General features: G+C 41.8%; 1 protein-coding gene across 1 annotated transcript in view; it reads left to right on the top strand.

The window, feature by feature from the left end:
- Window positions 1-16,385, top strand: part of cdh23 (cadherin-related 23) — a 197,629-nt gene that overhangs the window by 85,173 nt on the left and 96,071 nt on the right. The window contains exons 7-9 of the mRNA XM_085428695.1: window positions 2,478-2,672; window positions 2,779-2,907; window positions 6,814-6,892. Of these exons, the coding sequence (XP_085284821.1) occupies window positions 2,478-2,672; window positions 2,779-2,907; window positions 6,814-6,892 (403 nt within the window). The remainder of the gene's footprint in view (window positions 1-2,477; window positions 2,673-2,778; window positions 2,908-6,813; window positions 6,893-16,385) is intronic.

The following is a 16,385-nucleotide window of genomic DNA, read 5'->3' on the forward strand; positions in this document are numbered from 1 at the left end:
AAGTATATGTTCTTGTCAATGTACCATAATAACAGAAGCGAAACGCAATATTGTGTCAGGACAATTCACTATTTATGCACAATAAATAAAGGAGCATAGCGCGACCATTTCTGTTCAGCGCCAGACTTGCTTGTAACCTATATCACTAATTATGTTATGAAAGTGACGCATTAACTACTAAAAAACACTGACCTTCGTGTAAATGCTTGGAGCAGACTAACCTGTGAGCTGGAGTGTTCTGGGACGTTATATTTGGTCTTTGAATGGCTGCAATCCAGGCCATCCGTCGCGTCTTTGTTACTTCGGAAACATGGCTCGAACAATTTCTCTTCAACGACATAATCCGATAACAACCGATCTCTTTACCCGTCGGCTTCCCGTGGCTGTCATGCGACCGGCTATTGCAGTTAATAATACAACAGCTTCTTGACATTTTTGTGTTTCTTTTTATCGCTGTATAACTGATTTTAATTGAAAGCCTGCGTGCGCTAGTACCGCTTGCCACGAGTTCCCAGAATCCTTTGCGGTTCTACCCGTGAATGACGTCACATTTTCAATCTCTATATAATATGCATGTTAAATTTTATATTTGGGGTAAAATATCAAGTCTTTTCAAGTAAACCGGTTCAAGTCCAATTCAAGTCCCAAGTCATTGGTGTAAAAGTCCAAGTCAAGTCACAAGTCTTAGAACATTTTTTCAAGTCAAGTCTAAAGTCATAAAATTAATGACTCGAGTCTGACTCGAGTCCAAGTCATGTGACTCGAGTCCACACCTCTGATTCCAGGGGTAAAAAACTTGCTCTGTTACTCTCGTTGACATGGCAGTCTAGCTTAATGTGGTTGGACAGACCCGTTTGCGATGCTGTTTATGTTTGCATGCAGAGACCACTCCGAGAGAGCAGAGCACACATTTCATTACACAAATTACAAATGCGTACACACATATGCCCACGCGAGGTCTGATTCTGCTCATACTGTCTACCCCCTCTAACCCAGGCGTTCACACACAGTTACACAGTTTCATGGACTCTGACACACCACTATTTACACACACACACACATGCACATGCAAATAGGCTTCTACACTCCCCTGACACCAGTGCAGACAGACTGTGGGGTCAACTGCTCTCTTACTGTGTCACTTTAGCTCTGGCTCAGGGCCCAGCTCAGTTCAACACTATGACCTCCCCATGTGGTCACACTCTGCCCCTGCGATAGACAAGACCACACACACACGTAAACGTAGACACCCATACATACACACACATACACACACACACTCTCTGGTCTGTGTCTACAGGTCTGGTAAACAGGAGGAGAGAGTAGAAGACCTGTGCAAGTGGATTTTATTTTTCTTTTTTACTGTACCTGTACACATTCTCATTTCTTATTAATCGTGCATGTATTTGTGGCTGTTTTGAGATAAAATTCCAATTAATGATGCCGTTGTTCCACAGACTTTTCGGGCTACCTGGAAAATGTGTGTCTTTATACAGCCTTCTCTTTTTTTTATTTAATTTTTTCTTTTGTTTGTTTGGTTTTTTATTTCACACATGACCCTCTGGTGTAGCATCTTGCAGCCTTTCTGGGCATTTCATATATCTTTGCTTTTAGCTTTTTGATACCCAAGACCATTTCTGTGGGCAACACAGATAGGCAATGCATATATTTACAGACAGCAAAGCGCAAGAAATACTTTCTGTTGTAGGGATAGATGCATTATTGTAACAACAACAGTTTGCCTTACCCCGGCAAGTTGCTCTTTCACTTGCAAACAAGAGGGTTAAGTCTGCCATAAATTTGTCTTGTGTGCCTGATCTCCACGGACAACTCAAAACCAACGTTGGGGTTATTGTTTCACATTCGCGTCAGTTTAGCTGTATTACTGAAATCATTGCTTTTATTTATCCAGATGGACTACAAATACTTTGTTATTAGATGTCATTATTCATGGGAAACACTGCTGGGGATCAATCGCAATCACAACCAAATTGTTTTGGATAATAATAATTATTAATTAAGTTAAACTGCCATCTGTTGCTTTCGTAGTTAATAAAACCTGTATCTGCTTCATTCTTTATTTTTCTCTGACTTTTAAATGTAATTATAGGAGATATGTGGGCGACCGTGGCTCAGGGGGTTGGGAAGCGCATCTGTAACCGGAAGGTCGCCGGTTCGATCCCTGGGCTCTCTGTCCTGGTCGTTGTGTCCTTGGGAAAGACACTTTACCCTACTTGCCTACTGGTGTTGGCGCGACATGGCAGCCTCGCTTCTGTCAGTTTGCCCCAGGGCAGCTGTGGCTACAACTGTAGCTTGCCTCCACCAGTGTGTGAATGTGAGAGTGAATGAATAGCTTTGGGTGCCTTGAAAAGTGCTATATAAATCCAATCCATTATTATTATATCTTCCTGCATACACTTGGGTTGTTGTTTGTATATATTCACTTCTCTGTGTGTCTTCTTTGATGTGTCTTTCAGGACACACCAGTGGGCAGATCCATATTCATGGTAAACGCCTCCGATCCAGACCAAGGCACTGGGGGCAGTGTTCTCTTCTCCTTTCAGCCACCTTCTGCCTTTTTCGCCATTGATGGAGCCCGAGGCACTGTCACTGTGACCAGAGCTCTGGACTATGAGACGACGACAGCCTACCAGCTCACCGTCAACGCTACGGTCAGCACACATACAGTATCAAAACTTAGTCTCTGTTAGCAAAATTGCATTAGCGCTGTTAAATGTATACTGTGTTTGTTTGTTTGTGTTTTTTGGTTTCTGAAAGGATCAAGACAAAATCAGACCTCTGTCACGGCTTGCCAGCTTGGCTATCACCATCACTGATGTCCAAGACATGGATCCCATTTTCACCAATCTGCCCTACAGTACCAACATAGAGGAGGATGTTCCCCTGGTCAGTAATACAGTCCCACTTTACATCTCACCACCACAGTGTGTACCCTCTTCAAGCAGCTTTCGTCTTTTCTTTCTTTCCATCCTGCTCTGATGCCAGAACATTCAACTTATATTTTACCTCATTTCTCATATCCCGCTCCTCCTGTCTCATGCTCATGTTGCTCTTTGATTATTCAGTAGGTGTATACAACTCGTGCAAAGAAATATGATTAAAAACAAAGAGTTTCTAAAAGCAGAATGGGAGAATGAGCCTTTAGCTTTCAGGACCTTCTTCTGTGGAATCAGCTCCCAATCTGAATAGGATACAGATGGTTCGTACTTTTTAGGTTAGGCTTAAAATTCCCCCTTTTGATAAAGCTTATAGTAGATCAGCTGACCATGAATCCTCCTCTAGTTAGGCTGTAACAGGTCTTGGCTGTGGGGGTTTCCCATGATGCTATGAGCATTTCTCCTTCACTCACCTCTATGTGTTTACAATTGAACTCACAGTGTGTCTTTTGTCCTGTCTCCCTCTCCTCACTGCCAAGTCTGGTTCTGCCAGAGGTTATTTCCTGTTAAAAGGGAGTTTTTCTTTCCCACTTTTGCCACGTGTTTGCTCAGAGGGGTCATTTGACTGTTGGGGTTTTCTCTGTATTATTTTTGGGGCCATACCTTACACTATAAATTACCTTGAGGTGATTGTTGTTGTAATTTGGGCTCTATGGTAAATGGCCTGTATTTACATAGCGCTTTACTAGTCCCTAAGGACCCCAAAGCGCTTTACCTATCCAGTCATCCACCCATTCACACACTGGTGATGGTAAGCTACAGTGTAGTCACAGCCACCCTGGGGCGCACTGACAGAGGCGAGGCTGCCGGACAATGGCGCCACCGGGCCCTCTGACCACCACCAGTAGGCAACGGGTGAAGTGTCTTGCCCAAGGACACAACGACCGAGACTGTCCGAGCCGGGGCTCGAACCGGCAACCTTCCGATTACAAGGCGAACTCCCAACTCTTGAGCCACGATCGCCCATCTATAAAAAAAACTGAATTGACTCTAATTGAATGACGGCATGATATTTCACATCTTATCGTCACTCCTGAGCCTCCAACACTGGAAATGTTGGAAATGCACCCAAATTCAGTCCAGTGCCCCCATATACAGCACTGTGGTGGTTGAAGATGGTAATTACTGTTATAGATTTACAATCCTCATCCATAGATGCGAAGCCCCTGCCAAAGGTCACAAGGGCTACAGGATTTCTGGTCTTATGCGCTCATACTGTGGCATGTGTATGAAGTCTGGGTATAACATGAAGTACATTAGGGACTCAAAATGGCCGTAGCTTTGTTTCAGTTTCAAGTAGGTTTATAATGGGTATGTGATACACTAAATGTCTGTTTCTCTGTACACCATTATGTTCACTCTCCTGGCTCAGCTCTTAAACTCAGTTCCCAGGTGGCTAATGGTCCAGCTACTGATGTTTCCACTTGTAGAGAGAGAATTACACACAGGGGCATAACACTGTCCGTCCCGATTGTGGTTTCTCACTCTATCAGTTTTCGTTCTGTCTCGTCCCCAGTCTCTCACCCATATCAGCCCCCCGACTCACACAACAACCCGCACGTCCCTCGTTCCCAGCCCGAATGCGCTGTAGTAGAAATGTCAAGTGCTACATTTGCATGCATATTAACGGGGCGTGACGGAGTCGAAGCCCGGTGTCTCCCGGACTCTCTGATTCATCAACTGTCACCAGGAAGGTCACAATAGGAGGAAGGGGGGAGGTGTGAGGGTATGGAAAGAGAATAGGATGTCGGGGTGGAATGAGAAAAAGGTGACCGGAGAGAAGAAAAAAAGCCAGGTATAAAGTTAGATGAGGGAATAAGAGGGAAGATTTTTTTAAAAAGAGTCCAATTACATTGGATTGTAAAGTTAACATTAGTAAGTGGATTCCAGATCACAGCAGCTTGGAAGCTTTAATCCTCAGTAATACTGCCTCGGAGTGCCTCATCTCTTACCTCTAACAGTAGGGGGCAGTGTCTAATCCTATTACAGTTACAATGTAAGAGCAGGTCACGGCAGATACACAGCCAAAATCAGAAATCTATTACTTAGCCCTGTTGACCCCACTACAGACACAGGATTACAACAGTGCTTAAAGCCAGACACATAAGTACAAGCCCGCAGCAGCACCACACTTATACACAGACACTCCTTCAATGACCTCATGTGGTATTCTGTGTCATTTCCATTATGCAGTGTTTGGTGGTGATAAGCCGAGGGCGTACAGTGACGGAATGAGTGTCAACTGTTCTCAAGGCCCTTGACATTTACACGTAGAGATATCAAACTTGGGTCCCTGTCATAGGTCATTTCTCAAAGGTGTAAGTGCGCACGCTCTGTTTCTACCTTTCCCTCTCTGGCGGCCTGTTTGTTTCTCTGTTTCTGTCTTTCTTTTATTCCTGGGCCAATCAAGCAGTCATCCAGGGAAAAGTTTGACAAAGGAGTAGAAGAAATGCTTTTTTTTATTATTATTATTTTCAGATGAAATCACAGGGCAGGGTTTTTAGCTGTTATAGCTGTGAATCTGTGCTCGGACTGACGTTTAAGCCCCTTCTAGGACAAACGCAATTTGGCTGTCAACTCAATGAGGAGAAGGAGAGGAGGATGGGGGGGTAATGCACTGTATAGCTAGAAATGAAAGGATGAAAAGAGGGAGAAGAGGTTCAGTGTATACATGTTAGTGTGTGTCTGCATGTGTGTGAAGGAGGGGAGGGATTGTATCTTTGACGCTTGATTGAACATATTGCACTTGTGTGGACAGCTCGAGAATATTGCTCATATTACTTCAGCATCACTTCTCCACACTCACTTTCTCTATTCCTCTCTTAGTATGTCCCTGCATCTTTCTCGTTTGTGTGTGTGTGTGGGTGTGTTTCCCCCTCAGTTTGTGATAGGTGCGAATCAGTCTCTCTAAAAGGCTTGTAATTGATTCTGCTGTAATTGGTCAATGACAGGAGATGCTTTGGCAGAAATGGAGCATAAACACGTCTTAGACACAATTTGCAGGATCAATGGGAGGCAGCCTGCTCGGGTGTGAGTGAGAGGGCTGAGATGGGAGTAAGGGAGGGAGGGAGGAGAGAAGGAAGGAAGTAAGGGAAGGTCTCTCAATCTCACACTGCAGCACAGGGGTTTTTAAGTACCACCGCTGCGTCTGATTGAGGCAAGAAGGCTGAGAAAGCTCAGCGGATCAAAGACTTTTCAAATAGCTTTCTGTCTTTCGTTTTGATTTTTTTTCTTCTCTTTTTTCAGCTGTCACACTGTGGTTTTGTTGAGTAGCAGAGTCATTGACGCAGCAGGGGAACTTCGAAACAATGAAAGGAGAAATAAACCCCAATGAAATGCTAATAACACACATAAAGAAAAAATAGTTTGTGATTTGCCTGCACTTTTTACATTTTTTTCCACCCTCTCCATTGAAGAGATACAAAGGAGGATTGGAAATACGATACTGTTATGCTTTAAAATTTGATGGGCACGTCTTTGTGAGAGATAAGTGGATATTTACGGTTTTGATATGCCTAGGAATATTCTGTTAGCTTGTTGATGCTTTGGTTACAGATATTTGATTCACCGGTATAAACTAAGGTATCCTGTCCTGATTTTTAAAAGAAGAAAAGAGAAAGGGAGATTTCAAACACATTCAAGGCGTCTATCATCCTGTGTGCACATAGCAGAGGACAAAATAGCATGTAGTTGTATTTTATTTAGCAAAAACTGCTAACTGTGTCCCAAGGGTTTGATGTTATTGTTTTTTCTCTGATTAAAGTGGAAACTACTTTTCAACAACTAAAAAAATGTGTCTGTGAAGACTGCATGCAGCTTACAGGTTATATTTGTGCGTGCGTGTGTGTCTCTGCAGGGATACGAAGTGCGGAAGATAACAGCCATTGACCAGGATCTTGGTCGACCAAGAGGAATCGGCTACACCATCATCACAGGTCTGAGTCACATAATCGATCTGACATCCGCAGCACATAGAGGGGAATCGATCACCTCTTATCATAATTCCGCAGTAATAATAGACAAGTCTCATCAAGCACAACAGTCAATAACAGCAGAGAGGAGCGCCTCAGAATTGGAGAATAGGCTTGGCTCTGAGCATTTATTAATCACTGTTTTGGTTCAGTTATGCAGAAGTCAGCTTTCATTTTGTGTTATCATTCTTAAGTTGGCTTGTGCCATCAAAACAGGATTATGATTTGTCAGCGTGACAAATTTTACCTTCGGCAGACGAGAAGGATGCCACGATTTTTCTGTTGTCGTCTCCGTTTGCGGTTTTTTTTGTTTTGTTTTCTTTAAGATTTTGTTTTAGATTTGAGATAAAGGGCCAAAACAAATGACCGCCATATTAAGCTCACTTCGGAAATCCCTGACTTGTGTTGGTGTTACTATATCTGAGAGCTTTACTTTGGAGTTGTACAGCTTGTATGGTGCTGATAAGGATGAAGCAGTGATCCTGCATTAAATACTCAGTTTTCTTACTTCTGCCAAGGATATGATGTTTATGCCTGCCAGTTGCTTTGTCTGTCTGTCTGCCAGGAAGATATCTCACAAACTGAACTGACTTCATGAAAGTTGGTGGACAGATTGACCCTGGGGCAAGGTTGCTTAAAGTTAAACTTTGGTGTTGATCCGTATCTGGGGATAGACAGGTATTTGTAATGACATGAATACTATATTCATCCTTCCGAGGCTCAAGGAATCAAATTAATATAAAGATTTCGTGAAATAATTATTGTTATGAGTACTAACGGCATGCAGCAAAAGCATTGCGTATTAACTCTGCACACACTTTGTAGCTTTGTGTCTTAATCTTTATGCGCCACTGCACCACTTTGCTCTGTAAAACTGGCTTCACATGCTTCGTAATCCTGTAAAACTTGTTGTTAAGCTTGCGCTAAAGGTGCAGATGGATATCTGGGAGAAGTTACAACAAGAGTAATATTGACTGACTATGTAACAGGATAAACTTTAAATGCACCCCAGTATTATGAATATAACTAGATTAAGTGAATGATTCAGCTGTCATGTTTACACCTGTGCCAATTTATCTTACAGTTAGCTCTTAATGCAGGAAGCATAACTCAGAACAGCTTAATGACATAATGATGACAATATCCTAAATTCCTCCTGCTGTAGTCAATTACTCTCTTTTTTAAGATGCTATTATTTTGTAACTACAACTCTTAATCAGTTTAAAAGAAAAGGTATTAATGAAAAGATTTGCTGGGATTAATTGCAATAAATTACCTTTTTAAGACTGAAGCTTCTGATCGAAGAATGGAAAAAAGCATGGAATTAATATTGAATTAATTTCCTCTAAGTGGAATAAGTGGAAGTGAATATTAACATTAAATATAAATAACCCATACTTACAGTAATGTGCAAAAGTCTTGAATCACCACTCATTTCTTTATGTTTTACTTCAAAGTAGCAAGACTGTTGTTCAAGAGCTCGTGAGGCGATACTTATCAAGACTTTCTGAACATCTTTCAAAGACTTTCTTTGGTTATTGTGAGAAAGGCTGAAGTATATCAAATTACACAGGAGAGAGGTGCAACAGTGAGTGTCTGCAGCCCTCTGTAAAACACGGTGGAGGCTCCGTCAAGGTTTGGGACTGCATATCTGCCAGTTCAGCTTGATGATGATCCCAAACACACTGCCGAATTCGTTAAAAGCATGTTGACTGTCTAATATCTCTATAAATTGATGCACTTATCTCCTATTTTCCTATCAAATGATAAATAAATGACAGGTAGCTGAAGGCTTTTGCACAGTCCTGTGGCTTGAATGAATACTTAGTAATATTTATTGAGAGAAATGTAATCATATTGCCCAGTATACCCAGCTAATCAACCTTTTTTAATTTTCTCCAAATCAGTAGTCACTGTGACGCCATCTTGCTTGAGTCCATTTCCTTATTTTAAACTTAAGCATGCTCGTTTTAAGTTTCGACGTTGCCCCAGGGTAATTGGCCTGGACAAATGTTTATAGAGTTAATTACTGGAAGGCAGACTTTTTTTTGTGCACATGGATATGAATGTATTTTCATGTGCCAGAAAAGCAGAACTCATGGAAGTGGATGCAGGCCAGACACAGACAGATCGAGAGTTGACTGCACATTAACTTAATGTTAGTGCTATTTGTTGACATCGTATCTGAAGAGAATGGAAAACAAGTTTACCTGATGACTGTTCCATCAGTTTACCCTCAGCTGTTTCTTTTTTTCTCCTCATTGATGCACATTAACACCTGTTTTGACACGGGGACGGTGAGCCACCTGTGCAATTTACAGAACCCTACACAACTTGTGAAGTGATCTAGCCGTGCTAATTGTGTTCATTTTTCTTTCTAATGTGTCAGATATTACAATTGACTCACAAAAAAGAATGCAGTAATTTTGACAGCACTATTATAAATTATTCTTGACTGTCACAAAGCTTCTGTGAGCAGCAAATAGTCAATTTAAATTATGATTTATATCTGAGTAATTGACCCAGTTGTGTTGCTTGTATGCATCACAGCCGCTGAGCGTATCAGTCAGACTTGTGCGGCCTGTTTGAGAATACAAACCTGAATCATAGTTAATCAGGAGAGACATGAAGCATCTCTATTTCTATTAAGATAAAACACACAAACACTTTTGACTCTGTTGTCCATCCACTGCTGCAATGCTTCTTTAATACCCCTGCAGGGTGTTTATTTCAACCACAATCAGTGTTTCAGTCCTGAAGGACGAACAATCCCTCAAAGATCCTTCAGGACTGAAACATTGATCTGCGTGGTGGAAAATAAACACCCATTGGGAGGATTACAACCGTCTGTGGACTGTATCCTTTAAACTCTGCTTGCCCCCTGTTGAGCCCAGAATGGCCAGGATGGAGGGACATCGGTGCCTCCACTATTGCCAGCTGGCTGATAAGGGCTGGCACCGCTTGATATGCTTGGCACACCATGGGAATTTGTGGTGATAAAGATATTCAGTCTTCTACCATCTGCTGAGTCACTGCGCAATCTCACAGCTGAACGAAGGAATTTGACCCTTTGTCCACGCATGTGCGCAGCCATGCATTATTTGTGAGTGTGTGCGCTTGATAGCTGTATGCTCAGGACAGAGAGGCCACTGCCCAGCCCACTTCTTTACTGAGCTCACCATAAACCTGCTGCTCCCATTCAGTGCACACACCTACTCAGTCTTACTTACCGTCTGCTGCCACATGTTGTATTGTTGTGTGTGTTGTGCTTGTTGCAAAGTTGAGCTTGGCTGAGTTAAGCTCTGGAGGAGAAAAGCATTAAAAAGACATTAATTAGGTGGTGCGATGTATTCCCGGTCGTTGCAAAATCAAGAGTTATAGCACCGCACTAAGCCCTTATGGAGATGGAGTCTGTAGGCTTGATAAAATCATTATAAGTTTGATAGATAATGGAAGTTGAAGGGTGATGTAGTGCTAGGAGATAAAGGTGGGAGGGTAAGGTTATATGATGATGCATTTTGCATGGATATATGTGTGTGTAGCCTCTATATGTGTGTGCTTGTACATGCACGCTTACACATATGCCTCTGTCTATCTGCTCAGATTGGTGCGAGGGCGTGCTTGTTTGCAGACTTAAGTGTGACTCTGCATGACTCCTCTCTTGCCTTCCCGCTCCTCACCCCGAGTGTCCTCTGAGACTGCGGCTCACTCCTGCGGGACTCGTCTCATTAGTTCAGTAATTAAGATAAACGAGGTTTTAATTGCAGCTGTGATTCACGCTAATGATTGTGGGACTCAAGATGAGGATTTCCTCTCCCTCCTCCAATCAGAGGAGTGTATCTGGGATTTGATGTGTACATGAGATAGAATCACAGCAGCGCTCTGCCCGCAGTGTTGCAGTTGTTATTTTTTTGTTATGATGGAGATTCAGGGTAGCGGTTCTGATGGTAAATCCCCGGTCCACAGGGTGAGACTTAGCCCTCTTATTGGACCTCTGACTCACTGCTCTCATTATATATCACTTTAGCAATAGCCCACTGCTGAACTATCCACTGGATTTTTCCTGCTCTAAACATCTGTGGGGGGTTTTCTGACCCAAAATGCTCCAACAATTCCTCAATTACTGGAAATGAGAAAGAAAGGTTTTATCGCACACCTATAGTGGCTGTTGCCTTAAACAAACAAACATATTCATGTATACTCCTGACAGAGTTTTGGTTTTTTTAAGTGTGGCTAAAACACAATCTTTCTTCTGAGTTGATGGTCGGTAAATTACTTAATGCTCATCATTGTCAGTGGTACTAAAGTCGCTCCAAATATACAAGTTACTTTTTATTTCATGCATTTATTACTTAATGATGTTGATTCCTGCATATCTTAAATGGGGCGTGCAGTATAATCATCAAAACAGCTTAAAAGCAGCTTAAAAGCAGCATTGACCATGCAATGTGCCTGCAAACAAGATTAAAAGACAATACTTAATTCACGTTGTAGTAATCATGTTAGCATGCTCCTTAGTGCTGAGAGGCATGCTGAATTGAAATAAAATCAGTCCAGCATGCCTTTTTGCGATTATTGTATTTGTCATTTTTGCAAGGCTTTTTATTTGGGAAAGCTGTGCAGCAGATCCTTATTGATTACTCTTAGTGGTCCTTCTTCCTACTTATTCAGTCACACATCTGCCATGTAATAAAATTTAAATACACATTAAAAACCTTTTTTTAAAGAAAAAGAAGAAGAAAGAGAAGCTCAGTCATTCAGGAGACTAGGGAGTAGATCTGTGGCTCCTCCTCCTTGGGGTAGCTTGTGCTTCAGGTGTTTCTGTATGAAAACATTTGACCTCAGGATGGATGGTTGGATGGATACTTGGCACCCAGATGTCTTTGGAATCAAATATCTGCGTGCTTAGTCTTGTTTCACCGCTTGCTGTGACTCCTGTTCCTCTCAGGAATATCAGATTACATGTTCCCATGACAGTTCTCCTCTAACGCTAGCATCTCAACTTTGACTCAAGTTGTTAGATCTTTGGAAAGATTTGTCAGATTAATCCCTCTAAAAGATAAGATCATAACAGCTTTGCACCTCTGTCATCACTGAGATGATGCTCAGCTATGCTATCAAGCTACAGCAGAGCTAAAGAAGAAACTAAGCACATAAATAAATTGCGACTAAAAAGAAAGGTAAAGATCAAAGAGTACACAAACCCGGGGTGTTTCTGACTGATGAGCTTCTACACCAATGAGCTTCTGCCATAGCATTGTATTACATTATTCACATCTATAGCATTACATCATAGCTTTTGGACAGCAACTCAAGCAATAAACAATCCCAAAACGTCAGCCATCATCTGCTCAAACCCATCCCTGAGGACGACAGGGGGGAAACACAGACAACACTAGTCAGTCTCAATGACACCCCCAATGACCTGAGGAACTATCACTCTAAAGCCCAGATGGACTCATTTTAGCACAATGTCTACTCGCTACATGCTCATGTCTATCTGCACACATATATGCTCGGACAGATCACCTACTTCACACTTACAGACAGATATTAAAGCACAGTATTCATCTTAAGAAATATAAAAAATACCCAATATTGACCTACTGAACATATTTTACCTGCTAAAAAGAACTTGCTTTCTGTGATTTCTATTATAGAGGACTTGAGGCAAGCAGTCTTGCCCCAAAAATACTGCTGTCCGTTAGGATAAGAGTTAAGCTTATGTACAGTTTCTGTAGCCTCTCCTCTGCGCTGTAATAATAGTGTAAGAATAAGCAGAATAAAAGTCAGCCTTGCGTCTCACAGAACGAAAGGACATCCCCCAAGCCTTTCATATCAGCCTCTTGTTTATCTTTGTGTGCTTGGTTCTATCGCTTTTGTCACATGCAAGCACAACTAATCCCACTCTAAGCTCCTTCCATCGCTACACTTTTCTTTCCTTTTAGACCATTCTTCCTTTCTCATTGTAGCGTCTTCGTGCTGGGAAACTGCAGCAAAGATGTTATTTAATTTGCAGCTAAAGTAGTACAGATTTACAATATCATCACTGGGTATTTTGAAGTCTGTCAGGACCACATATTGCACGTACACATTTGCCTATGGACACAGAGACAGAACAGGTGTCCACTGTCCACTGCACTTAGTATTAGGGGGCATCCTCTAGCCTGCCCTCAGCAAAGGCCATGCCATTTCCTGCCTGGACACACTGATAAGTTGTAAAGGCGATTATTTCCCGTTGTCTGTCTTTCCCCACATATCTTTATCTCTCAGTACTGCTACACCCTGATGCTCTGATTCCATGCGACTACTGCCTAACTTGTATCAGCAGACATGTTGTAATATGGACAAGCCTAATACCTGTTATTCTATAGGGAGCTCTTATTGTCACTGTCGCATCACGGGAATTTCTCCTGGTTTTCAATTAGACGCTCTGAGGCTCACCACAGCCCGGTGCTATGTAATCTCTCAGGGAAGGCAGATAGTCTGCGGGATGCTGATTGTGACACAATCCCAGGACTAGTGAAGTCTAGTAGAGTGCAGCAATCAAATGCAATCACAGCCAAGTCCAGGCCTCACTTTGTTATGGTGTGATCAGCCTCAGCTTTACAGCAACTAAAATGTGAAGTCAATAATACTGATCATCTCCTTACGATGCAAAATCTGCTGCGTTGTGAGGACATGATGCTCACATCTTTGTGGATGTTATTCTGACATGTGCTAGCCAACTGGATGTGGTGGAAGAACAAGGACACCCCGCATGGCAACAACCCTCCTCAAAGGCATCAGCCCCTGCTAGCAGAGCAATGCATCGTGAAAGAGCACAAAAACTGCACAGCTGTTCAAATTCTTTTCCACTATTGATCTCAGTTATTGGTCTGTATTTTAATTGTAATAAAAGGTCTATTTTGCTTTTGTTATATTTCCAGCATACACTGGAGGTTTATCAATTGCTGTTCTGTTCATTTACCCTTTGGATAAAGAGGACACCACTGGCCTTAAGAAGTGATATTCTAAGCTATTGGCTTGTGAACAACAGCATTTCCCAATGTCAAATCCAATTTCCTCTTCTGCTGTCTTCTAACCCGCTGCTGTTTTGTACTCTGTGCAAAAACTGACTTTGTGTTGTCTAGCACGCTGCAAAAAATCAGATAATAGGGTAAATCAGTCTAGCCTAGTCTCACTGAGAGACACCGACAAGATTTTTCGCAAACACGCTGCTACAAATACACTTCAAATACACACACTAGCGATAAGACCACACTGCCAGTTCAATACTCAGTTGAAAAGAGACTGTGACGTCTTGGGCTGACAGACCAAATCCAGGAATCAATAGCTGTAAGCCTAATTATTTTTCATGAGACCTGAAGATTGTAGATCGTGGATACATTTATCTGTGACCAGGATGAGAATTGTGTTGGTCTGAGGTTAGGTTAGGTCAGTGGCATCTTGAGCTAAAGTCATTGGAGGAAGCGCACAGAATGTTTTAATGCTGTTTGTTCCTAATAAATATGTAATAAAGTAGGATTTATGCCCTGTCCAAACTGCAGTTGGACACTCTCCCATTCCACCCACACACTTCCAACAATGGTCATGGGATGACTGTGTCTTCAATTATTTGTAACGTTACCAAACCAACAGTATTGTTGTTGGCCAGCAGGGTAGAGGTAAACTGTACTTCTCTTCCTCTTTCTTTTGTTTGTTGTTGTTCTTACTTAGCTGTTAATTTCACTTTTCACACATAAGTCAATAAAAAACTAAGCTATGAGAAAATGTTCAGCTGCAGGTAGAAGAGCCAAAAGCTTGGCCTGATCATGTCACGTCGATGGGTGTGGGATCATGTGCAATGTCACAGAACAAGCAAATTTGACTAGTTCTTTTGGTAGAGGCGCAAAAGGCTAACATCTCATTGGATTCACTAAGCACATTCAAAGATAAGTGGCTGCAAGTGCCTGTTGTAAAATCAAGTCAATAAGTACTGCTATGGAAAAAAATTCCACTGTTGTTCAGCAATCCGCCCACTCGTTACTGGAAAAGCAGCATTTGTCTAAATGTTTAGAGCAGGGGTGTCAAACAAAAGGCCCGGGGGTCAGAATTGGCCTAGCAGAGACTCTGGTCTGGCTCATTTGAGAGCTTTGGAAAATGTGAAGGAGGGCATATATTTTAGACTTTTAACTATATTTTACTAAGTTTTCCTACTAATAAATACCTTCCCCATTCCCATTCATACTGCAGTGAAATAATAGATAAAGAATCAAATGACAGAAAAGTTCTTGTTTTTTCACTATCAACTATAGAACTTTATGAGATTTTATTGTTTGGTTTTTTTTTACAATGCGTCCAGAAAAAGGACATTTTTTGCAAAATACAAAAAAAAAAAAATCTTATTTATAATTACAGCTGTCTGGGCAATGAGCTTTCAGTACTTTTTCCATAAGTTCACATTTATTACTTATCATTTAAGTCATGCTGACAGATTTATTTTATTTTCTACAGCAGTATGTTTTATTATGTACAAAAAGTGAGACATGCTGCTGAATATACTGACAGAAATGGGATGCCCACTTAAAATCAAAGTGGGTTGTATGTACATGAAAGTAAAGCTTAATTTATACATCTGTAGAACCTGTGCAGAGCATGCAACGTAGCCTAGCAAATGGCCAACACCATTAACAGCATTTACACAGGTTGCTGGCAATGAAGGGGACCCACGTCTCTGGAGCTGCACATCAGGTTACAGCATAAGTTAGGCTTTAGGGCTTCAGGTGGCAGGAAGGGTCAAAGCACAAAGACCGCTTACGTGCATCTTACTAGCTGTGTCAACCTGAGTGATCTGTGGTTACAAACAGAAGTCGGTTTCATCTGCCACACATTCTCAGACAATACTTGTCCTTGAATCTTTTCTGAAGAAAAAACTTTTGATGAAACTAATTCATTTAGTATTCATGAAATGCAGCTTGTCTGCCAATGGCATTATCACTTCACATCGCAGACACACAGGAGCACATGCATATGCACTAGTAGCTGTCATACACTAAAGGGTTTGTGTGAATGCACGGATGAGCACGTGCATAAGCAAATCAGTGTAAGTGAGAAGCTGTTCATTTAGATTTTGAAGCGAGTGTAGTTTGAAGACAATAACTAAAACCTCATCATTAATATGAATGCCTGTAGGCGTAATCCTTAAAAGTGACACTAATTTGTGTACATTTAGCAAAGTACACAAAATCTTAGCCCCGAGCCTCTAAGCACTGGCTGCTTGCCATATCACATTACTAGAATGTTCCAGCGCCCCCATGGTGTTGTCACCAACTAGAAAAAACAGTTGTCACTAGCTTAGTCATGGCGATTACACTCGGAGAAGTCCTGTTTCGGCTGTCCTCAAAAGCTCGAGTTTTGGAGAAAGTCATTGTTATCCACACGTCGCACACCCAGTTGAACTCATCAGATCAGATCC

This window comes from Rhamphochromis longiceps, linkage group LG13 (genome assembly GCF_057381845.1).
Source record: "Rhamphochromis longiceps isolate RC_006_pf linkage group LG13, R_longiceps_female_GT1.1, whole genome shotgun sequence".
In the NCBI taxonomy this organism is placed as follows: domain Eukaryota; kingdom Metazoa; phylum Chordata; class Actinopteri; order Cichliformes; family Cichlidae; genus Rhamphochromis; species Rhamphochromis longiceps.